This window comes from Rattus norvegicus, chromosome 14, assembly GCF_036323735.1.
Source record: "Rattus norvegicus strain BN/NHsdMcwi chromosome 14, GRCr8, whole genome shotgun sequence".
NCBI lineage: Eukaryota > Metazoa > Chordata > Mammalia > Rodentia > Muridae > Rattus > Rattus norvegicus.
This window is the reverse complement of record NC_086032.1, coordinates 88,515,342-88,541,774: the sequence shown is the minus strand read 5'-3', so window position 1 is coordinate 88,541,774 and position 26,433 is coordinate 88,515,342. Positions and strand designations below refer to the sequence as shown.

The 26,433-nt window shown below is 40.9% G+C and overlaps 1 protein-coding gene across 1 annotated transcript in view; it reads right to left on the bottom strand.

The window, feature by feature from the left end:
• Abca13 (ATP binding cassette subfamily A member 13) overlaps window positions 1-26,433 on the bottom strand; it is a 502,723-nt gene that overhangs the window by 48,094 nt on the left and 428,196 nt on the right. The window contains exons 57-59 of the mRNA XM_063273790.1: window positions 25,271-25,405; window positions 19,345-19,448; window positions 5,431-5,523 (exon numbers count right to left, since the gene is read on the bottom strand). Coding sequence (XP_063129860.1) covers window positions 5,431-5,523; window positions 19,345-19,448; window positions 25,271-25,405 — 332 coding nt within the window. The remainder of the gene's footprint in view (window positions 1-5,430; window positions 5,524-19,344; window positions 19,449-25,270; window positions 25,406-26,433) is intronic.

Below are 26,433 nucleotides of genomic sequence, written 5' to 3'. Positions count from 1 at the left end.
TGATCTTCCTTTTGCCAACTGGTGCTATTCATCAAGGCATGAGAGACATCCACATTCCTAAAACTTAAAGTACTCTTCCTGCTCAGATTACCACAGTGTGTAGAATCTCTAGGGCGCATGCCCCATGAGCATGTGTGATGTCACCTGGCATACATGTGCTTCAAACTGTGTGTACCAAAGTGCATATAGGCTGTCCCGCAACCTGCAGACTGTTTGCTAAGGAAATTATTAAATGTCAAAAGGAAAACAGCTTCCTATTTACTGAAAGCCCTCATGTCGATAACATTTCCTAAATTATAGCTTGGGTAAAAACCAACATGAGAATAAAAATAAGAGCTTGCTTTTCACACAGCCCCTCGGTTAGGGGTCCCCTACTGCCCTTTCTTCTGAGCCCTTTGCCACAGGCAATGGTCGTCGTTACACAGAGTTTTGTGAGTAGCTCTGAGTCCAGAACCACAGTTTCTAGTGTTAGAACTCCAAAACTTATACATGTTGCAAACAGATGGCATTCAGAATGGCACCAAGATGACAGTCACTACTCTAAGAAAGATTAAACTCCACCATGCAATGGAGGGGGCAGTCCAGGACCTTGGCAAAGCTTAAGCATCTTGAGTTCCTCTGTACATTATCGCCAGTGACCTTCATAGGGCAATGGCCCCAAGGCTTAGCTTCAGTGATCATGGGACAGGTCATTATATTTTGTGTGCTCCAATGTTACAGTGTGTGTGTGTGTGTGTGTGTGTGTGTGTGTGTGTGTGTGTGTATGGTGGTGGTGGTGGTGGTGGTGGTGGTGGTGGGGTACTAGTTCTGCATAACTTTCCCTCCATGAGTGGTACATTTAAAGAAAGTAAAGTTCCCCTATAAATTTATTTCATAAAGGAAACCAGCTGATATAGTGTCCACAATCCCATTGCCTTCCAATTGGGACTTTATAAAGTAGGCTGCCATTCATCTTTCCCTTTAACCTAGGGTTCCCATACACCTAATTAGCTATGCCCAAATGCAATAGTCCGCCTAATTCCATGACCATCTGAACCATGTCACCTGATTCCAATGTAAACACTGGAGGCCATTGTGCACATTTTTTCAATGTCCTTAACTGTTTGTAGAGTGACATTCATGGTCTCCCATATTGCCTGTGTGGCCTATCTGGGAAAGTTGAGGAACACATTATCTTTGCAATGGTGCTGATTTGTGATCTGTAGAACTTTTAAAGCTATGAGGAAAAAAGAAAAAAGAAAAAGTCTGGTTTGAGTAAGCAACAGGGTGAGACTGGGTATCTAGATAGCAGCAGAAGAATGAGTATGTTTTCTCAGGGGACCTTCTTGGATTATTAGGTGCACGTGGGCTATGCTTAGATCCCAGGGAAAGAAGTCATACATACATGTTAGGAGGGACAACAGTACAGCAATAGGACACTATGTATAGGGAAGTTGACCCAAACTACTAACAAAGAGTGGGCAGAAAAGTCATTGCCACAAACTGAGGCAGGAGTGTGGACTGATGCAGGTGAGGGCAGGCACAAGATAAGGCAAGGTCTATGATTGGGAAATGAAAAAGAAAGGCGGGGACAAAGTTTTTGAGAGGTCACAGAGAGAGGAGAAGGAAGAGAAGGATGACCCACCCCCGTGTGGCGTTAATAGTCACAGGTAGCTATGAATATCTTATAAGGGATGGATTATTACAGGACAATTTGTCTTATCTACATGGGCAGTTTATATCATTATTGGTTTATTGTGTGGACATTTTGTAGAGTGAGAATTTACTGATATAAATCTGATTGATAAATTACAAGCTTTCACTGATAAGTGGATATTAGCCCGAAAGCTAGATACAATCCAAAGACCACATGAAATTCACAAAGAAGGACAACCAAAGTGTGGATGCTTCAGTCCTTCTTAGAGGGAGAGCAAAAATATTCATAGGAGGAGATATGCAGACAAAATTTGGAGCAGAGACTGAAGGAATAGCCATCAGAGCCTGCCCCACCTGGGGATCCAGCCCATACACATACAGCCACCAAACACAGACAATATTGCTGATGCCCAGAAGTGCATGCTGACAGGAGCTTGATATAGCTGTCTCCTGAGAGGCTCTGCCAGAGCGTGACAAATACAGAGGTGAATGCTCTCAGCCACCCATTGAACTGAGAATGTGGTTCCCATCAGAGGAGTTAGAGAAAGGATCGAAAGAGCTGCGGGGGTTGGCAACTTCATAAAAACAACAATACCAACCAACCAGAGCTCTCAGGGACTAAACCACCATCCAAAGAGTACACATGGAAAGACTTATGGCTCCAGGTGCATATGTAGCAGAGGATGGCCTTGTTGGGCACCAAAGGGAGGAGAAGCCCTTGGTCATGCCAAAGCTGTATCTCCCAGTGTAGGGGAATGTCAGGAAGGGGAAGTGGGAAGGGGTGGGGAAAAGGGGATAACATTTGAAATGTAAATAGAAAAATATCCACTAAAACATAAATAAATTACAAGCTTCTAGAGCTTTGATTTTTACCAGGATACTGGGAATTGTGACAATAACCACAGGAAGTGGATACTGGGAATGTGAGGAGAGTTTGCAGCAGAGAGTCGCAAGAAGGTGGCTGCTCCTGGGTCCAGAGAGTAGCTGGCACAAATGTAGGGATAGCCATGGAGGTGGAGAGACTGCCGGGGGCAGAGTAGCAGGAAGGAGTGTAACATGGTGCCTGGTGTCACAAATTAATTTTTAATATTTACTACAGCACAAGAAGATATCCCTGTTCCTAGATTATGCCCCTACAGTGTCAGGGAGGTGGGCTAGGGGTGACAAGAGTGAGTTCCTTGCTCCTTGCACGAAGTTACTGATACCTTCTTCCCTTTATTTCCAAGCAGGAAGAGGAGGAAGGGTGCCTACATCAGTTTCTCTTTTCCACATCAGTTGCGTATGGTGTTACTGACTCCCAGGTATAGAAATCCAGGAGCAATCCCTTATGCTTTTATCACAATAGCATTTGTAAGTGTTTATTTATTAAAGGCTTATTTGTTACAGAACAATATAAAGTCCATTCTTAAAAACTGTATTAACTTCCATATTCTAATGGCTACACCACAAACCAGGTTTTGTTGAATAAATTTTATAGTTTACATTCACCAGCAACTGAGCTCAACTACAACTCACACTATCAGGACCAAAATTTAGAATGGGTAGCCAGTGTTAAGACTGCCTACGGTTTCAGCTATTAGATGGCTCTTCCTATGAGCTTCTCCCTCCTGATGTTTGTGGCTAACTTTAGCAAAGAACCAAAAGGCAGGCACCTGGACTTGAATTAATAAATCACCTGACAATCTGAACAGGCGATAAAGCTTTATAAAAGCATTCATAAAGGTTACGGAGTGTGAAGTGTTATTTTTTTCTGATGATGCTTAATAAAGGTTAGCAGAGCACATCGTATCAATGGCTTCTAACAGGTTCATCTGCCAAATGATGGACCACAAGCATAAGAAACAGCAAGGTAGACCCTCCCTATACCACACTGCCCCACAGAGAGCCTCTAGAAACATAGCATCCACCCCTCATATGCTGTTTCCCTCCTGAGTGATAATGGTTTCCATAAAGGAAAGGTAGTTACACATTATATATGTGTGCACATACACATACATAGAGCAGGTACATGAAACTGCCAAGAATGGTGCATAATTCTAACCTAAAAATATTAAATGAAAGTAAAAAGATGTATCAACATGAAAGGCTAAATTACTCCATGGACAGAAGGATGAGAGGAAAACAGGGAGAGACTGGGAAGAAGGGAGGAAGGGGAAACTGTAATCAGGATGTATTGTGTAAAAAAGGGGAAGGGAAGACTACATTACTATCTATAAAATCATGATGAAATAATTTAAAGGAGATTATAAAATCATTCAGTGGAGCTGGAGAGGTGACCCAGAAACCAAGACCTCTTACCCTTCTACCAAAATACCAGTTTGGATCTTTTTTTTTTTTTATAAGCAAGTATTTTTTTAATAACGAAAGTTGGGTTTAAGATTTGGCTCTGCCAGTTTCTATGCATACAGCCTGTACACCTTGTTTAACATTAGCTTTCTCATTTCTTTTTTTTTTTATTTTAAATTTTTTTTTATTTTTTTTTATTAACTTGAGTATTTCTTATATACATTTCGAGTGTTATTCCCTTTCCCGGTTTCCGGGCAAACATCCCCCTCCCCCCTCCCCTTCCTTATGGGTGTTCCCCTCCCAACCCTCCCCCCATTGCCGCCCTCCCCCCATAGACTAGTTCACTGGGGGTTCAGTCTTAGCAGGACCCAGGGCTTCCCCTTCCACTGGTGCTCTTACTAGGATATGCATTGCTACCTATGGGGTCAGAGTCCAGGGTCAGTCCATGTATAGTCTTTAGGTAGTGGCTTAGTCCCTGGAAGCTCTGGTTGCTTGGCATTGTTGTACTTTTGGGGTCTCGAGCCCCTTCAAGCTCTTCCAGTTCTTTCTCTGATTCCTTCAATAGGGGACCTATTCTCAGTTCAGTGGTTTGCTGCTGGCATTCGCCTCTATATTTGCTGTATTCTGGCTGTGTCTCTCAGTTTGGATCTTAGCACCCATATTAGATGGCTCACCCAAACCTGAATCTCCAAGTCCAAGGGGTCCAATGTCACTTGTAGCCTCTATAGACACCTGCACAACCCCTTACATACACATGTGAACATACCCTTACACAAATGTATATATACCCTTAACCCTTACTCTTATTCACACACACAAACACACACACACACACACACACACACACACACACAAATAATTTCAAAATTATTTAAGGCATTCCAAAAAAAAAAAGGTTATAACAAGTGCTCACTGAAACTCATTAGAAAATAATTAAGCTTCCATGGAGTAAATGAAAGGAAGAAATAGAGAGATGATTAGTGGGGGAGAGATCTAACAGATTTATAAACACAAGAAAAAGTCTTTAGTTCTTCATCAGTCATAGAAAAAGGGAACCACAATGACTCTGTCAACTTCTTGTCTGGTCAGACACCTTTCCCAGCATACATTATACGGTAAAATGGGCATTCTAACACACTGCGGGCGAGGTGTGTATGGTACCACCCTTTGATGAAGCCCTCTGTGAGTGAGGAGGTCATTCTTCCTCTAGACCTAATCTGGACCCTGCAATCATCTTCTCTTCACAGTTTTTGTCAAAACGAGGGCACAGTGCCTTCTGGGGAAAAGGGAGCAAAATGTTTTAAGGAAACTGCCTGGGAATTGCTGTGTCTTTGACTTGATAATTATAGTTATTTCAACTGGCCCTAAGCTTCCCAGGACCTTCATCCACTACTGAATGCCAAGAGAAATTAATTGGACCAAACAGTTTGGAAAGAGCCCCTTGTTACAACAGGGCATCAAGCTGCGGGGTTGACAAGAAACACTGAACCAGACAAAGAGACTCAATACCTGTTCTTGATGTGCTGAGGGGACCCGAGACACCTGAAGCTGCCATCCACCATTATGGCCAGCCGGGTACACAGAGCCTCGCATTCTTCCATGCTGTGAGGAAATAAACAAATAGAAATGAGCTGTGTCCTCAAGGTGTGAACCTTGATCAAGCTTCAGACATAAAGAGGAAGCAAAACTACCATTGATCCAAATTATGTAACTTTTACCATATGTGGTTTCTTTACAAAGAATTATGTAACTTTATTGACAAGCAGACATGAAATCTTGAGTTAATAGAATCAATAACAGGGAAAAGGATGAATATTTCAAAAATAAGAAACTTATAATCTGAAAATGAATAAAATATGAGTCCTCTTCTTTGTTATCCAATACAAAGGGGTCAGCCTGGGACCCATATACACACAAACAACAAAATGACTTATCAGTTCTATTTACATATTTTTGCAGACATATACATAATATGTATGAGTGTGTCAATAATAATCAAAGAAAAAGGAGCTATCAATTTGAAAGCAATGAGGTGACATGAGAGAGGCTGGAGGATGGCTACATGGGAGGGGCCAGAGGGAGGAGAGGAAAGGTGGAAAGTGATGTCATTCTATTTTAAGAAAACAATGTATTAAACTGTAAAAAAAAAAACATTTCATTAGACTCCATAATTTTAAAACAGTTTTGTGTTTTAATAGCATGTAAACTACAATATAAAATACTAGCAATATACTTTTACCTTGTAACTATAATTTCTTTAAAGTATAAAACTATTTTAATATTAGTATAGCATTATAAAGATTTATAATTTATAACTATTATAACTATGAGTCATAAATTGTAATATGCTGATGCAATTTGATACAAATCAAAATGCAATTACCCCCATAAGATGAAAACTAAACTTAGAATTACTTAGAGGAAGGAAATTGTGGAATAAGTTGTGAGGGAAGATTGTGAGAGAATAGGTTGTAACAAAGATGGACACACTAAATAAACACCAGAGAAAAGGCACTAGAACAAAAGAGACCCAAGCATACCACAGGTAGTAGAAAGACAGAAGTGATTTATATATGGGGATGAACTTTCTAAACATAACGATGTAGAAGAAATTCTGGAAGAGATAGAAATTGCATACACTTGACAATTCAAAACCCCAGTCTTCTAACAAGAGTCAGAACCCAGTAAATTAGCATTTAATGGACACTGCAGAATAGTTGTCCTTGAATGCGATGTCGACATCATACCCACTCACTCAAGGTTTGAGAATCATTGTGGAAGATGGGGAAGAAGGTCGGAGCTAGAGGTTGTGGGTGTCTTGAAGGAAACAGCATCTTCTAGACAACAAAGGGCAGTTGCACATATGAGCTCACAGTGCTCATGGCAGCATACAGAAAAGCTGAAAAAGCTCAAGCCAGGCAAAATCCCGGCAAGGAGGGGGAAGGTGACAATTAAGTCCTACTCCTAGTCAGTAGGTCTCCTTCAATCGTGTGACCCTGAGTAAATGAACTCTGCTCCAGTGAGTAGCCCGACTCCCACAAACAATACAAACAGAACAAACTGGACTTTGTGGATTAAATAAAATTGAAGACAAAAAGTTGGACAAGTAAGGAAGGTGAAGGGGTGTCTGGGAGCTGGAGGATGAAGATGGTCATATACATTTTCTACAATTCTCAAAGAATTGATAAAATTAAAAATCCAATTTAGTACACTAAATAGTTACTAAACAATTAAAAAATAAATCAACAGACCAAGAGCTGACCAATCCCAAGTTCTGTATTGTAAAGCAAATGTCCTTTCCCTTTTATTCCAGTCCAAAGGAAAAATAAGGAGCTGTCAAATCAATAAAGTGTGCAGTTGCTTACAGATATTTCCTGCAGAAATTCAAAATGGGTCATCCTGCATATGGACAGTAGATTAAAAGTGCCATACACCTTGCAATTTATATTTGGCAATGATTCATATTCTAGGAACTGGGAAATGCAAACTATGAGTTATATAACCACTTATTTATGATTCCTCTAGCAAGGATTGCTGCTGGGAGCCTGAGGACATCCCTGCCCTGTAGAAACCCCAAGTTGAATCTGCTCTTTCCTTGACTACTCCGCAGGAAGGAATTTCAGGTGAATCAGGGTGAAGTGAAATAGAAAGTTTACTAAGAAGACAGGGAGGCACACAGAAAAGGTCATTCGCACTCAAGACCTCAGAGGCTTCTCTGAGAGTCCTGCCTAAGCATCTCACACTTTAACGGGATTCTATGGCTTTTAAAGTTGCACTACTCAACAATCATTTACAAAAGTTTACCACTGTAAGCAAAGCTTAAAAATTAATCTATGTTTGACATTAACCTGTGTTTAACGGGTTTCTGATTGTGTTGTGGGAAGAACATCAAGTCGTTCCTGTGTTACTTTCTTAAATGCACTCTGGACAGACAGACGTCCACATCATTATTGGTATGAGTTCCAACCTCAAAGTAAATAATGTAGCAGGTCTAAGTGAATTGTATCACATGTTGAACACATGAACACCACAGCATGTTGGTCCAACAAATCCTGAGCCCAGAGCTCAGTCAGGGCAGAGAACTATGTATGTATGTATGTATGTATGTATGTATGTATGTATGTATGTATGTATTTATTTATTTATTTACTTGATAGTAAGAAGACTATAGGTAGCCTGAAAGTGGACAAAAAGTAGAACAGAGACTGAAGAAAAGGCCATCCAGAGACTGTCCCACCTAGGGATCCATCCCATCTCAGACACCAAATCATAACACCACTGCTGTTGCCAAGAAGCCCTTGCTGACAGGACTATTCCCTGACAGATTCTACTAGTACTTGACCAATACAGATGCAGATACTCACAGACAACCATGGGACTGAGCCCAGGGACCCCAATGGAAAAGCTAGGGAAAGGACTGAAAGAGCAGAAGGTGAATGAAACCCCACAGAGAGAGCAATATCAATTAACTGGACCACTCAGAGCTCCCAGGAACTAAAACACCAAGCAGAGTATACATGGAGGGAGCCATGGATCCAGATACATATATAACAGAGGATGGCCTTATCTGACATCAATGGAATGGAAGGGCCTTGGTCCTGTGGAGGCTTGATGCTCCAGAGTAGGGGGATTCTAGAGTGGTGAGGTGAGAATGGTTGAGTGGGTGAAGGAGCACCTTCCTAGAGGCAAAGGGGAGGGGGACAGGGTGGATTGGATAGGAGTTATGGAGGGGTGACCAGGAAGGGAGATATCATTTGAAATGTAAATGAATAAAATTATTAATATAAAAATCAGTGAATCATAAGGCCTCCCTTGTTTTCATTCACACTGAGTTATTCATGTCGTTATAGTCTATGAATAGGGAGAAATCAATCTGTATATATGCAAATGTATAATATTGATGTGAAAGCAAATGAATAGGAATGTAGGAGAGATATCGCAATGATTTATGGTCTTTTTGAGAAAATAGCTTATAATAATTACATATATATTGTGAGAAATTAAAAGATTTTTTCTTCATTATATCATTTTTCCCCATATAAGGACCTATCATTGGACCTCAAGACCCGATCCTGGTGACAGCAACAGATGTAAGCAGAGTCAGTGTTATCAGTGGGAAACTGCTAAAATTCCAGAGCTAAGTGAACATCTAAAGCGAGAATATATACACATTATTATAAATATGTGACTATCACATATTTATATGACATATTTATATTCAAATGACTATCAAGTGTATTTATTTCAGCAAAATTTTCCACTGGGAAGAGAAATAAAATGAAAACAAAACAGCTATGGCACTTCTGGCTACATCCAAGTGAGGAAATAATCAAGTAATCGTCTCTAAAGTCAGTGACATAGCAGGACACATTTAAGAAATCAGCCACTTCAGAACTCCAGGAATGGATTAAAAGCACGGAGCTATGTAACTCCATGAGGATGATGCCAAAAAGCTACTGCGCTATGAAAGGATGATTATCTATACCTGCAAGTTGTGGGTCACTATCTCCCTGCCTAGAATCACCAACAGGTCACTCAGGGCTGGAGAGGGTGGGCCAGGATATGAACTGAAGAACTAACCAGAAACCTACACCCAATTTCAAAATTGGAGAGGGAAGAATCAGAAGATTTCACATCGATAGAAACCATCCAGTTTTGGAATAAATCTCAGAGGAAGAAAAATGAAATAAAACAGAAAAAAATAGTACATTAAAATGTAGCAATAACTTCGAACTTATTTTCAGTATTTATAGATACAATGTCATCAAATCTGTTCATTCTTCAGGAATAGGTTACAGGGGAAAATAGACTATACCCCCTGTTAGAGGTAATCCACATGCTTCTAGAAATTATCAGTGATAGGAATCACAAAGAACTTTACCCAAGTCTAACCAAGTTAAAATCAAAAGGAGCAACAGAAAAAAAACTAGGAAATTTTCCAAAACTATTGAAAATTATAGAACATTTCTAAGAAAATTACGTATCAAAAGCCAATCACTGTGAAACATTTTTGAGTGAAAGAAAACTTCAGTAGGGGAAGAGAGCTGGTGAAGTGACCGGCTTGTTGGTGAAGCCTCTTAGAAAGGCCTAGAATTGAGACAGTGCTGTATGCTGAGGGCAGGAGCACGTCCCAACAAGGAGGAGGAATACTATCAACAGAGCACCTTCAATAATGCTATAGGGAATGAGTAGTTTTCCCACAAAAAAAAACAAAAAACAAAAAAACAAAAAAAACAAAAACAAAAACAAAAAAACAAAAACAAAAACAAAAAAAACAAAACAGACATAGGCATAGTTGGTGAATAGGTGATACTTCCTAAAAATTGACATTGAAGGCACATGCAGGAGATAATAAAAGAAACAGTTAGACACCGCCGGACCCGGAAACAGACCGGATAAACAGTTCTCTGCACCCAAATCCCGTGGGAGGGAGAGCTAAACCTTCAGAGAGGCAGACAAGCCTGGGAAACCAGAAGAGACTGCTCCCTGCACACACATCTCGGATGCCAGAGGAAAAAGCCAAAGACCATCTGGAACCCTGGTGCACTGAAGCTCCCGGAAGGGGCGGCACAGGTCTTCCTGGTTGCTGCCGCTACAGAGAGCCCGTGGGCAGCACCCCACGAGCAAACCTGAGCCTCGGGACCACAGGTAAGACCAAATTTTCTGCTGCAAGAAAGCTGCCTGGTGAGCTTGGGACACAGGAAAGCAGAATTTCTCTAGAACCGGGCACGTTCTGTGTTTACCGGAAGTCCCACACCCGCGGATCCTGGCCCGCAGCAGCTCTCCGCTCCCAGACCCGGTAAGAGAGAGACCCAACCGCCTGGTCAGGTGGGCACTCCTGAGGCTGCAGAGCGGAAGAGACCACCAACACTGCTCACCCATGCCCACATCCCTGGCCCAAGAGGAAACTGTATAAGGCCTCTGGGCTCCCGTGGGGGAGGGCCCAGGAGCGGCAGGACCCCTGCCTGAGACACCACCAGAACCTGAAAGAAAAAGACCGGATAAACAGTTCTCTGCACCCAAATCCTGTGGGAGGGAGAGCTAAACCTTCAGAGAGGCAGACAAGCCTGGGAAACCAGAAGAGACTGCACTCTGCACACATCTCTGACGCCAGAGGAAAACACCAAACGGCATCTGGAACCCTGGTGCACTGAAGCTCCCGGAAGGGGCGGCACAGGTCTTCCTGGTTGCTGCCGCTGCAGAGAGCCCCTGGGCAGCACCCCACGAGCACACCTGAGCCTCAGGACCACAGGTAAGACCAAATTTTCTGCTGCAAGAAAGCTGCCTGGTGAACTCAAGACACAGGCCCACAGGAACAGCTGAAGACCTGTAGAGAGGAAAAACTACACGCCCGAAAGCAGAACACTCTGTCCCCATAACTGACTGAAAGAGAGGAAAACAGGTCTACAGCACTCCTGACACACAGGCTTATAGGACAGTCTAGCCACTGTCAGAAATAGCAGAACAAAGTAACACTAGAGATAATCTGATGGCGAGAGGCAAGCGCAGGAACCCAAGCAACAGAAACAAAGACTACATGGCACCATCGGAGCCCAATTCTCCCACCAAAACAAACATGGAATATCCAAACACACCAGAAAAGCAAGATCTAGTTTCAAAATCATATTTGATCATGATGCTGGAGGACTTCAAGAAAGACATGAACACACTTAGGGAAGCACAGGAAAACATTAATAAACAAGTAAAAGCCTACAGAGAGGAATCGCAAAAATCCCTGAAAGAATTCCAGGAAAACACAATCAAACAGTTGAAGGAATTAAAAATCGAAATAGAAGCAATCAAGAAAGAACACATGGAAACAACCCTGGATATAGAAAACCAAAAGAAGAGACAAGGAGCTGTAGATACAAGCTTCACCAACAGAATACAAGAGATGGAAGAGAGAATCTCAGGAGCAGAAGATTCCATAGAAATCATTGACTCAACTGTCAAAGATAATGTAAAGTGGAAAAAGCTACTGGTCCAAAACATACAGGAAATCCAGGACTCAATGAGAAGATCAAACCTAAGGATAATAGGTATAGAAGAGAGTGAAGACTCCCAGCTCAAAGGACCAGTAAATATCTTCAACAAAATCATAGAAGAAAACTTCCCTAACCTAAAAAAAGAGATAACCATAGACATACAAGAAGCCTACAGAACTCCAAATAGATTGGACCAGAAAAGAAACACCTCCCGTCACATAATTGTCAAAACACCAAACGCACAAAATAAAGAAAGAATATTAAAAGCAGTAAGGGAAAAAGGTCAAGTAACATATAAAGGGAGACCTATCAGAATCACACCAGACTTCTCGCCAGAAACTATGAAGGCCAGAAGATCCTGGACTGATGTCATACAGACCCTAAGAGAACACAAATGCCAGCCCAGGTTACTGTATCCAGCAAAACTCTCAATTAACATTGATGGAGAAACCAAGATATTCCATGACAAAACCAAATTTACACAATATCTTTCTACAAATCCAGCACTACAAAGGATAATAAATGGTAAAGCCCAACATAAGGAGGCAAGCTATACCCTAGAAGAAGCAAGAAAATAATCGTCTTGGCAACAAAACAAAGAGAATGAAAGCACACAAACATAACCTCACATCCAAATATGAATATAACGGGAAGCAATAATCACTATTCCTTAATATCTCTCAATATCAATGGCCTCAACTCCCCAATAAAAAGACATAGATTAACAAACTGGATACGCAACGAGGACCCTGCATTCTGCTGCCTACAGGAAACACACCTCAGAGACAAAGACAGACACTACCTCAGAGTGAAAGGCTGGAAAACAACTTTCCAAGCAAATGGTCAGAAGAAGCAAGCTGGAGTAGCCATTCTAATATCAAATAAAATCAATTTCCAACTAAAAGTCATCAAAAAAGATAAGGAAGGACACTTCATATTCATCAAAGGAAAAATCAACCAAGATGAACTCTCAATCCTAAATATCTATGCCCCAAATACAAGGGCACCTACATACGTAAAAGAAACCTTACTAAAGCTCAAAACACACATTGCACCTCACACAATAATAGTGGGAGATTTCAACACCCCACTCTCCTCAATGGACAGATCATGGAAACAGAAATTAAACAGTGATGTAGACAGACTAAGAGAAGTCATGAGCCAAATGGACTTAACGGATATTTATAGAACATTCTATCCTAAAGCAAAAGGATATACCTTCTTCTCAGCGCCTCATGGTACTTTCTCCAAAATTGACCATATAATTGGTCAAAAAACGGGCCTCAACAGGTACAGAAAGATAGAAATAATCCCATGCGTGCTATCGGACCACCACGGCCTAAAACTGATCTTCAATAACAATAAGGGAAGAATGCCCACATATACGTGGAAATTGAACAATGCTCTACTCAATGATAACCTGGTCAAGGAAGAAATAAAGAACGAAATTAAAAACTTTTTAGAATTTAATGAAAATGAAGGTACAACATACCCAAACTTATGGGACACAATGAAAGCTGTGCTAAGAGGAAAACTCATAGCGCTGAGTGCCTGCAGAAAGAAACAGGAAAGAGCATATGTCAGCAGCTTGACAGCACACCTAAAAGCTCTAGAACAAAAAGAAGCAAATACACCCAGGAGGAGTAGAAGGCAGGAAATAATCAAACTCAGAGCTGAAATCAACCAAGTAGAAACAAAAAGGACCATAGAAAGAATCAACAGAACCAAAAGTTGGTTCTTGGAGAAAATCAACAAGATAGATAAACCCTTAGCCAGACTAACGAGAGGACACAGAGAGTGTGTCCAAATTAACAAAATCAGAAATGAAAAGGGAGACATAACTACAGATTCGGAGGAAATTCAAAAAATCATCAGATCTTACTATAAAAACCTATATTCAACAAAATTTGAAAATCTTCAGGAAATGGACAATTTCCTAGACAGATACCAGGTATTGAAGTTAAATCAGGAACAGATAAACCAGTTAAACAACCCCATAACTCCTAAGGAAATAGAAGCAGTCATTAAAGGTCTCCCAACCAAAAAGAGCCCAGGTCCAGACGGGTTTAGTGCAGAATTCTATCAAACCTTCATAGAAGACCTCATACCAATATTATCCAAACTATTCCACAAAATTGAAACAGATGGAGCCCTACCGAATTCCTTCTACGAAGCCACAATTACTCTTATACCTAAACCACACAAAGACACAACAAAGAAAGAGAACTTCAGACCAATTTCCCTTATGAATATCGACGCAAAAATACTCAATAAAATTCTGGCAAACCGAATTCAAGAGCACATCAAAACAATCATCCACCATGATCAAGTAGGCTTCATCCCAGGCATGCAGGGATGGTTTAATATAAGGAAAACCATCAACGTGATCCATTATATAAACAAACTGAAAGAACAGAACCACATGATCATTTCATTAGATGCTGAGAAAGCATTTGACAAAATTCAACACCCCTTCATGATAAAAGTCCTGGAAAGAATAGGAATTCAAGGCCCATACGTAAACATAGTAAAAGCCATATACAGCAAACCAGTTGCTAACATTAAACTAAATGGAGAGAAACTTGAAGCAATCCCACTAAAATCAGGGACTAGACAAGGCTGCCCACTCTCTCCCTACTTATTCAATATAGTTCTTGAAGTTCTAGCCAGAGCAATCAGACAACAAAAGGAGATCAAAGGGATACAGATCGGAAAAGAAGAGGTCAAAATATCACTATTTGCAGATGACATGATAGTATATTTAAGTGATCCCAAAAGTTCCACCAGAGAACTAGTAAAGCTGATAAACAACTTCAGCAAAGTGGCTGGGTATAAAATTAACTCAAATAAATCAGTTGCCTTCCTCTATACAAAAGAGAAACAAGCCGAGAAAGAAATTAGGGAAACGACACCCTTCATAATAGACCCAAATAATATAAAGTACCTCGGTGTGACTTTAACCAAGCAAGTAAAAGATCTGTACAATAAGAACTTCAAGACACTGAGGAAAGAAATTGAAGAAGACCTCAGAAGATGGAAAGATCTCCCATGCTCATGGATTGGCAGGATTAATATAGTAAAAATGGCCGTTTTACCAAAAGCAATCTACAGATTCAATGCAATCCCCATCAAAATACCAATCCAATTCTTCAAAGAGTTAGACAGAACAATTTGCAAATTCATCTGGAATAACAAAAAACCCAGGATAGCTAAAGCTATCCTCAACAATAAAAGGACTTCAGGGGGAATCACTATCCCTGAACTCAAGCAGTATTACAGAGCAATAGTGATAAAAACTGCATGGTATTGGTACAGAGACAGACAGATAGACCAATGGAATAGAATTGAAGACCCAGAAATGAACCCACACACCTATGGTCACTTGATTTTTGACAAAGGAGCCAAAACCATCCAATGGAAAAAAAATAGCATTTTCAGCAAATGGTGCTGGTTCAACTGGAGGGCAACATGTAGAAGAATGCAGATCGATCCACGCTTATCACCCTGTACAAAGCTTAAGTCCAAGTGGATCAAGGACCTCCACATCAAACCAGACACACTCAAACTAATAGAAGAAAAACTAGGGAAGCATCTGGAACACATGGGCACTGGAAAAAATTTCCTGAACAAAACACCAATGGCTTATGCTCTAAGATCAAGAATCGACAAATGGGATCTCATAAAACTGCAAAGCTCTGTAAGGCAAAGGACACTGTGGTTAGGACAAAACGGCAACCAACAGATTGGGAAAAGATCTTTACCAATCCTACAACAGATAGAGGCCTTATATCCAAAATATACAAAGAACTCAAGAAGTTAGACCGCAGGGAAACAAATAACCCTATTAAAAAATGGGGTTCAGAGCTAAACAAAGAATTCACAGCTGAGGAATGCCGAATGGCTGAGAAACACCTAAAGAAATGTTCAACATCTTTAGTCATAAGGGAAATGCAAATCAAAACAACCCTGAGATTTCACCTCACACCAGTGCGATTGGCTAAGATCAAAAACTCAGGTGACAGCAGATGCTGGCGAGGATGTGGAGAAAGAGGAACACTCCTCCATTGTTGGTGGGATTGCAGACTGGTAAAACCATTCTGGAAATCAGTCTGGAGGTTCCTCAGAAAATTGGACATTGAACTGCCTGAGGATCCAGCTATACCTCTCTTGGGCATATACCCAAAAGATGCCTCAACATATAAAAGAGACACGTGCTCCACTATGTTCATCGCAGCCTTATTTATAATAGCCAGAAAATGGAAAGAACCCAGATGCCCTTCAACAGAGGAATGGATACAGAAAATGTGGTACATCTACACAATGGAATATTACTCAGCTATCAAAAACAACGAGTTTATGAAATTCGTAGGCAAATGGTTGGAACTGGAAAATATCATCCTGAGTGAGCTAACCCAATCACAGAAAGACATACATGGTATGCACTCATTGATAAGTGGCTATTAGCCCAAATGCTTGAATTACCCTAGATCCCTAGAACAAACAAAACTCAAGACGGATGATCAAAATGTGAATGCTTCACTCCTTCTTTAAATGAGGAAAAAGAATACCCTTGGCAGGGAAGGGAGAGGCAAAAATTAAAACAGAGACTGAAGGAACACCCATTCAGAGCCTGCCCCACATGTGGCCCATACATATACAGCCACCCAATTAGACAAGATGGATGAAGCAAAGAAGTGCAGACCGACAGGAGCCGGATGTAGATCGCTCCTGAGAGACACAGCCAGAATACAGCAAATATAGAGGCGAATGCCAGCAGCAAACCACTGAACTGAGAATAGGTCCCCTATTGAAGGAATCAGAGAAAGAACTGGAAGAGCTTGAAGGGGCTCGAGACCCCAAAAGTACAACAATGCCAAGCAACCAGAGCTTCCAGGGACTAAGCCACTACCTAAAGACTATACATGGACTGACCCTGGACTCTGACCCCATAGGTAGCAATGAATATCCTAGTAAGAGCACCAGTGGAAGGGGAAGCCCTGGGTCCTGCTAAGACTGAACCCCCAGTGAACTAGTCTATCGGGGGAGGGCGGCAATGGGGGGAGGGTTGGGAGGGGAACACCCATAAGGAAGGGGAGGGGGGAGGGGGATGTTTGCCCGGAAACCAGGAAAGGGAATAACACTCGAAATGTATATAAGAAATACTCAAGTTAATAAAAAAAAAAAAAAAAAAAAAAAAAAAAAAAAAAAACCTAACAGCATTATCCTGTCTTAGAACAAACATTCTCACGAATTCAGGGCAAAATGTTCTTAGCTATAATTTTGAAGTATAAACCATAAAAACACAGGGCAGTTAAAATTATCAAAAACTTTAACTATTCATATTTCCAATGACAGTGAGCAAAAAACATTTAAAATCATATATTCAACAAGAGACTTGACTACAGAATCCAATAATACTCACTTTTTATAACATCTTCTAACTAAATGATATAGGATAAATACAAGATCAAGGTCTATGGTCACAGAGACTTGGGAGTCTAAGACAGGAGTCTAACTGAACTAGGAAGGAAATTGAAGGCCAGCCTTGACAACTTTGACAACTGGCCTCAAGAGAAAAGGTAAAGGAGGGAAGGGAGTAGAGTTCAGTAGTAAAACACTTGCCTAGTATGTGTGAGGCTTTCAGTTTAATTTGTATTACCACTAAAGGAAAAAGGAGACCGTTCGCAAGTCAAACACTAGCTCACTGCACACTCCAACAATCAAGGTGCTTGGCATTTACTCAGAAGGTCTGAAAAGCATCCACATAAAAACCTGCACAAGCATGTTTATAACAGCTTTACCTGTAATTACCCGAACTTGTCAGTAATCAAAGCATCTGTCAGTTCGTGAGCAGGTAAATAAACGGCAGCATGGCCAGACAATAGAATATTGCTTGCTATTGAAAGGCAATGGCCTTGCAAACCAGGAGAAAACATGAGGGGAATCAGGAAAGAAGCCAGCCTTGAAAGGCTTGTGTGGGATGCCAGATGTGCAACTTCTGGAAAAGGTACAACTATGCTAAAACAATAAAATGTCTGCTTGCCAGAGGTCAGGCAAAAGAAGTGTGAATAGGGGACCTGGAGAACTTTCCAGGCAATGTAGAATGCTAAGGATAAATCTTGACATGGAAAACTTTTTTTCCAAAGCCATAAAATGCCCAAAACCAAGAGGAAAGTTACCACTATAAGCATGGATTCAGGTAATGATATTGTGTGTCTATGAGGGTTTAATTTCTATAGCAAATGTCCCATACACAAGTGTTGATAATTGTGACCACATGTTATAGATGTGGGTTTCACCGTCAATCTCTTTATGTTTGTTTATTTTTTATTTATTGTCTTTGTGTGCGTTGTTATTGTTGTTATTGTTATTGTTGTTGTTCTCCGCCTCCCCCTCCCCACTCCCCCTCCTCCTCCCCACTCCCCCTCCTCCTCCTCCTCCTCCTCCTCCTCCTCCTCCTCCTCCTCCTCCTCCTCCTCCTTCTTCTTCTTCTTCTTCTTCTTCTTCTCAATGTGTGACTACGGGTATATGCATGTGTAGGAAGGCCAGAAGACAGCTTTAAGGAGTTGCATTTCCTCCTTAAACCATGGGTTTCGGTAATCAAACTTGGGTCTTCAGACTTCCACAGCAAATGGTTTTACCCACTGAGCTATAGTGCCAGCCCTATTTCTTAAAGTATTAATCATGATTAATCATGCACTATTCAGCAAGGAAAAGATAGAAACATACTGTAATATGGTGTAATGTAGGTAAACATTATGTACTCTATAAATGAAAGTGATCAGATACAAATCTGCACATGACATATAATTCTATTAATATGAAATGCCCATAAAAGCCAAATTCCATATCTTAACAGTTCTTGACACCTTCTTCAAAACATATTTTAGCTATACCTGGAAGCAAATCAAGCCTAAGCTTATAATCTTTTTTTCATTTCATCTTTAGGGTTGTCATTAGCCAAATGTTATCGCTCTCTATGTAATGGTTACCTGAAATCTACATTTGTATTGCTGTATGACACATAAGTGTTTCATTAATCTGATTAGGGGACCCTGGAGGAGAATTTCAAATACAAAATTAATTCTGTAATGAAATCCAGTAAAAGGTTAAGCATGCATTTCAGATGACTTACAGGTGGGAACAGGGTGACCCTGGGTAGAAATGAGTTGGGGGTCCTTAAGAAGGACAGACAGAGTCCAGCCCTCACCTGAGCAATCACAGCTAGAGTTGATCTAAGGACACACAAATCACGGAAAGTCTCCAGTTCTAACTCTGCTCCTCTATAGAGGTTGACCACATGGCATACTCTCTGCCCCGGCCTCCCAAAGGACTCTTGGGACTGAAGACTAATGAAAGCTCTTCCCTTCCACTGTCTGGGTGACCTCATTGCTACCAAACTTTGTTCGGAAATTAGCAATCAGAAGGCACATTTCACCTGTGAGAGGTTAGCACCGCTGCACAGCCATCCCGAACCTCTTGTGTTATTGTTTGCCAGAGGTACCGCTTAGAACAGGGGTCCATCCCAGAGCTGGGTTCATCCTAAGAGGAAGAAAACACACAGTATTGGTCATTTGGTAAACACAGACAGGAATGGACATTTACTGTCCCATGTGTATACACCCTAGCTGGGAGGAAACCCTCATTGCATTACTAACAGGGAACTCTCCATTGACTTCCCTTCCTTCCTTCACAATGCAAAGAGAAGGGAAGTGATACATACAAGTTCCTGGCTCCTCCATTCCTGCAGAGGACCACACAAGAGGCCTTAATTAATGCAACTAGTTATAATCCTTCTTATTATATCTTAATTATTGAGGCCTTAGGCTCTGGGAAATGTTTGGTGAGATTAGAAGCAACAAAGACAGGCTAAGGACCAGACTCTCCACGTATAGAGCCTCCATTAAACCCTGTTAAATAGTATGTAAGGACAAGATACTTTGTATGCCTCAGTTGCTCTTTGCCTTGGTGGGTGTCTGAAAAGATGCCTACAAAGAACAAACACAGATATCTTCACAAACAGCCTTTGTAGGATGAGAACAGACAAGAATAAATATATGGGGAAGTGCCTTCAAGAAAAGAAACAGAGCTTCAGCTATGCCCTACTTCTGTGGGCTGCAAAAGACATACCATGCTAAAAACTTGCACACACCTAACAGGAGTAGCCAAGGTTGTATGTGCACATGTAGAATAGCCCTGAATGATTCACCTGACTGAATGGTGTCCCTCCAAAAAATAGTTATTAGGACAGTCCCGTGAGATGACTGCTTCAGATCTGAGATAGCAAGGAGACAGTCCATGCAGCTATGATGCCACGAGATGCACATAGTAACCTTGAGTAACAAACAAGCTTGGCGTAATGAAGAACAGTGCAGTGGTTGAGAAGACTGGAGGTTGTCATCTTCAGATATCTCAGTGAGACACAAGTAATTACAACCAGGAAAGCCAAGAGAATCAGAGAAACGACCCAGGGACAAAACAGGGGTTGTAAAGGAGACGGAAATGAGGTGGAGGAGATGATGGTAATTCTGAAGCAGGAAAGTCAGCAAGCAGAATGATAAGAGTAACAGAGTATTTACTGTAGACTGGGTCCAGTCAAGGAACGAGTCATAAACAGAGGCTATTGAAAATTATCTACTCACAGTAGAAAGGGGAAAAGATAGGAGAGCAGTAAAGAAAGCATCCCTAGGGCCAAAGGACTGCTCTTATACATTGCTGGAGCAAAGGTAAACTAGAGGAGTCGAAACAGATTGATGGTGGAGGGCACAACCACATGATCATGGCAGCCAGCAGGTCCACTCACGTGTACACAGCCAAAGTCAGTGAGATAAGAATGGTGGCATGCAGGCATGCACTAACACATCTACTGAATAGTATTCACATCCGTCAGTGTGTGGAAGTGCCCAACTGTCAGATGCATGGATCAAACATGAGACACTCTTGAGAAGGGAACAGTAAGACACAGGTGCTTTGAAGTGAGATATAGAAAAAATGCAGCAGGTGGCAGGACATGAACTGAGGATTACAACAGGAGAAGAAAGGAAGGAGGAAAAGAAATGCTAAAGGCATTTGAAAAAGACAGAGAAAATATTAATTTATGTTTATGCTCCTTTTTCCCAATGGATTTGACACAAAGGGGGGTATGCTATCCTAAGAGCCATAAACCATCTAACAAAGCATCAGGGTCAGGATATGGGAAACTTTCTTGCTCTCCTCCTAGAACTTAAAATAAGCAGCTATTGCTAAAAACACAAATGTTGGGCAGGACTTGGAGGAAGTGAGATGGAACTGCCCTTGAAGCCTCCTCCCTGAAGGCTAGCACTCATGGTATTAGAAGACACTGTGCAGGCCTTCAAGAAATAAGAGCAATCAGCAGGCTTATCCCGATGTAAGCTTTGGTCCTCATTCATGCCTAGCCTGATCAGATGTCCCCAGTGATGCACTGTTGTCTGTCTAATTATTACTTAAGGTATTTACTCAGGCCATTGCAAACCTATCCAGTGATTCATAGCTAGAAACAACACAGTCCCTAAAAGAGAGCCTACTACTGCTCTCATATCATATTTTCTTATACCAATATAATTTTTCAATCTATTCCACCTGTTTATCTGTAACAGGATTTTTAGCTACTTTCTGCGTTCTTTCTTCCACCCTTCTCCATCCCTCTCTTTCTTCCCTTTCAAACCCCCTAACACGACGTGAGAGAGAAAAGGGGATAGATGGAAACAGGGCAAATTTGATCTTCATCATCAGGATATCTAATTCCTTTTTATTATCTCTTTGTGCATGGCTACTTAACAATCCTCAACCAACAGCACCCAACCACCCATCAGCCAACCAGCCCCTTCTATGGGGCTCTAGCATTCATATAATCTTCTGAAAAGACCTGAGAATTCCAACCATCACACACTCTCGGCAACTATCTGCAGCTGGTAAATTCATGCCCCTGTTAGAGCACAAGGCAAATCATAGTCACTTGTTGAGAAACAGTCCCATATACTCACACCTGGAATAAAACAAAAACGTATGCCTGTAACATTTTTGTGCTTTTTAAAGAAAAAAAAAAAACCTCTCACAACATTTATCATAGTCACAGCTAAGTATAACTCTCATCCTTCAACAAGAAGGCATCTTTTTGCAACAGATGGAGTCTATTACAGAGATCTCTAACTGGTCACAATGCAGAGAATTAGTGACCAGGGGATAGCTGGCCCAGTTGATACAATCCAACTTATAACTAAGGCTCAGAAACATCACGTTAGGGGGGAGAAAAGATTATAAGGGCCAGAGAACCAGAAAGCCTGCTGTCATATGGTGTTGTTTAGAAGTACAAGGAAGTTGCACCCACGAAATCTTAACAGTGTGACTGCTTATACAATGATCTCACCACTCTAGATAACAATGTGGAAAGGGAAGATTCTATAAGAACCAATGTCTACATGGAAAGTTACAGCAATCAATGGTTGCGGAGAAAGGGAGAATCAGTTTTCTTCAGGGAAAAACTTCCTGATAAGTTAACCAATACGAAATAGTCAGCCCTAAGAAATACACTTATGAGCACTACAAAAGGGCTCAGTAGGGTGTTTGTGTATTTGAGTGTGAGTGTGTGAGGTGTGTGTGTGTGTGTGTGTGTGTGTGTGTATTTGTGTGTCTGAGGCAATGATACTTCAATAAAAGGCAGAAAAGGGAAACATTTTCACACCAGTTTCATTTCTCTTGGTCTCCTGGTAAGGGGAGCAAAGCCTGACGTGTTTAAAATGAAACCTCTACTTCCATAAACTTTCAGAACGGCCTCCACCAGAAAGATCTATGATACTAGAAAGGACATCATTTATTGAAGAACAGCAAATAAATTGAAGTTTCTTGGAACCTGAAGCTTTCCTCTTCAATAAACTCCCAAGTACTTGTTATCTGAACCACTTTCAAAAGAAATCTTACCCAGCTGTGTGATGCATGTCTCTGCTTTTTGCAGGGAGGGAGCATTAAGCAGATATCTCTTAAGAGCTTCTGGCCATCAACTTCCCCCAAAGAAGAAAGCAGAAGGTAAATGGGTGAGGAAGACCAAACAGGAAAATAAACACTTGGTCTTTTCTGAAATCTAGTGATCTATGTGCACTGAATAAAAAGTAGAAAAATTATAAGTAGGGTCTGGTATTGCTCAGACAGGAGGTTGAACAGTGATTCAAAACTTTCCTGGTTCTTGCCCTTCTTGCCTCTGTAAAGAATGCCATGGCATTGTTTAATCAGGTGACTTGAATTGTCACAGTAACTCAACAGACACTAGGTGCCACACTTAATATGGATTCTTTACTGCTTTCAACATCCTCCTGAGACAGATACAGAGAAGAGTACTACTTTGAGACAAAGAGAGAAAAGATCAAATGTGCTCATCTAAACCTTCTCTCTTGGCCACTGTGCTGGAGTCCTGGGTTCTCACAGTGAATGGGAATGAGAATATGTAAAAGAAGAAATACATGAGTATACACCGAGACAAGGAAATGGCTCCAGAGTAGAGGCCCCTTCAGTGTTGAGGAAATATACCATGCCTAGATGAATGTGAGAGTATCCAGTCAGAAGTGATGGTGAATACCAGGAACCTCTAAGCTCAACACAGTCTGCCTCATCTTGATAGGCCAGCATCAGAGCAAATATATCCGTTATGAAAAATAGCATTGATATTGAACCTTTTAATAGCAAATGAAGAGCAAGGAGATTTTCTAGTTCAACCAGTAGATGACGAATTCATTATTTCTAATGTAGATCTTCATTAACTTCCCTCACGGAAATGCTATTCTCATGTATGAACAATAATATAAAAAGATGGCTTTTAATGCCCCTGAAACTGTCTTCCATGGTGAAACTTCGGATGGACTATGGTGATCAGAATACTATCAATGGCGTAAGAACAAGATTCTTCACTTGTCTAAATGGGATTGTGCACACTTAGACCAATTTTTAAATGCACAGCAATTGGCTCCACTTATTGATAGAAAACACCCTCTCCCTAGCTACAGTAACCTGAACTGGCTCTTTCCAGACAGGTGACAGGATGCCTTAACTCAAGGCCATGCTCCTGTTTTGTCACTTGCTAGAACTCTCTCAGCCTTCCTCTGTATCCATGCTGCATGGATGTGTTAGATGGCTTTCCATCACTATAACCACTGAGAGAATCAACTTATATAAAGAAGGCTGTTTGCTTCATCTGGTTTTATTTTAGAGGTTAAAACCAGGACTGGTCCTGTTTCTTTAGGTTCTACATCAAGACAAGTCAGGACATCTCAGCAGGGAGGTGAAATGGAGCAATACTTTGTCCTTCTTGGCCAGGTATTGAAACAAGCATCTTGCTACCTACTTAGAACCCTCCCATAATGACCTAAAGATGGTCTTGTAAGACCTCTTAAAGCAATGGTTCTCAATATGTGGATAATGACTTCTTTGGAGGTTTCATATAAGATATTTGTATTGTGACTCATAGCAGTAGCAAAATTAAAGTTATAAAGTAGCAACAAAAGAATTTGTGACGGGGTTACCACAACATGAGGAGCTATATTAAAGGGTCACAGCATTAAAAATGTGGAGACCCACTGTCTTGCAGTCACTACTACCTCTCATATCACTAAGAGCTGTGAAAGGGGCTATTAGCACATGGATTTCGAGAGATGCTAAATTAAATGTGGCAAATTCTAACGCCTATCCTTATGAATTACCATGGGTATATGTCACCACAGCTACAGTAAATATAAACCCATATATAGGACTTCAAAGCAATTCTTGAGAAGACATAGTCTTCCGTAGGGAAGAGCATAGTAATCGATTATCCAATACCAAAAGTTCAGCCCTGAACATATACATACAAGTAACATTACACAGACTGATCAAGTTATATTTAAAAATATGTGTGTATTTACACACACCTATCTGTGCAATAATAATTAATGAGAGAAAGACCATGGATTGGAAAGAGAGCAGGGAGAGGTAAATGGGAGGCTTTGGAGGGATGAAAAAAAATCAGAAATACAATTTTATTATAATCTCAAAAATAAATAAGAACTAAAAATAAATAAATAAATGTTAAAGAAAACACATGTGTGTGTGTTTAAATTAAAACTGAAGGCTAATATTCATTTTATGTCAACATTTTTATGTGAATCTACCAAAAGAAAAATGTCGGATTTTTGTAAAACACCACCAGAATCTTACAATACGTTGGAAAATATTCACTTAGTGCAGCACAGTCTTTTAGTCCATAGAGTCAGTAATCAGTGTCTCGAGTTCTGAAGTTTCTGGTGAAGTTCTAACAGCGGAAATAATTTCCATCACATGTTTAAGGCATTGACACAACTGTGGCTATTCCAATCACTCACCAATAAAAGAATATCAGGCTTGCCCACTAGGGCCAGGGCTGTGGAGAGCTTCCTTCTAGTGCCTCCACTGTAAGTGGCCACAGGTTTATCCACATGAAGTTCAAGGTGCAGGCGCCTCACCAGATCTGCAGCCACCTGGAAGAAAGAAGCTTGTCCATGAACCTGTCTCCGTGATGCCCACGTGTCCTGGATTGCCGCTGACTTCTGCTTCCTCCCACCATGACTGTATTCCTCTCACCCAGAGAACCAGAGGCCTTCCTTATCCTATTTCACTTTATAGAACGGGAGCAATGGAGAAAGGACAGGGAGAAGAGGGTCCCTTGTCTATGGACACTTAGGATGGCCAAACACAAATCTGGAAATCTGAGGATAGACGAATATCCACATTCAGGTGAGTAGAATAAAGGGAACTCAAAGGAAGGTTGAGAGGGAGCTGGACAGAAAAGAAATGAACAAAATAAGGCACCAAAACCTCAAGGGAAATGGCCCTGGGGGGAGTCGTCTGTATAAGCAAGCAGACCTAACAAATGCACCTTTTACAATGGTAGGCCATTGATAGAAGCTACACATACAGAATTAGGTTTACATAGTATTCAGGCTGGGGAAAGGTGAGACCAGCACTTCACAGCTGTTGGAAACTATCAAATCATTTCATAAAGGACGAGACATCGTTCACCAGAACTTACATCCTTGGCCATTAGGGTTAGCAGTAAAGTCCTCACTCTCAGTCTCACAATGTACCTCCTCTCTACCACCCCAATCTGTAACCTAACATACACCCTGCCAACCAACTCACGCTTACATTTTAATGTAAAGCTCAGTTGTCCCTGATGCACATCAGCTGAGTCTCTGAGACTACACTTAGGTTGGTCTTCCCAGGATAATTTACCTTAAACCATTTCTTATCTATTTAAAAATCTGTCTCTTATATGGGACCAAGTTAGGCATTTTCTTTGATTGTTTGTTTCCAACTCTCTGTGCAAATATATATATATATATATATATATATGTGTGTGTGTGTGTGTGTGTGTGTGTGTGTGTGTGTGTGTTATGAATGTTTATTGTGATAAAATGCATTTTATTCAGAAGAGGAATGAAAGTAAGCTAATGAAGAGGAGAAACAAAGCAATATATATATATAAATGTAATTCTTATATACATAA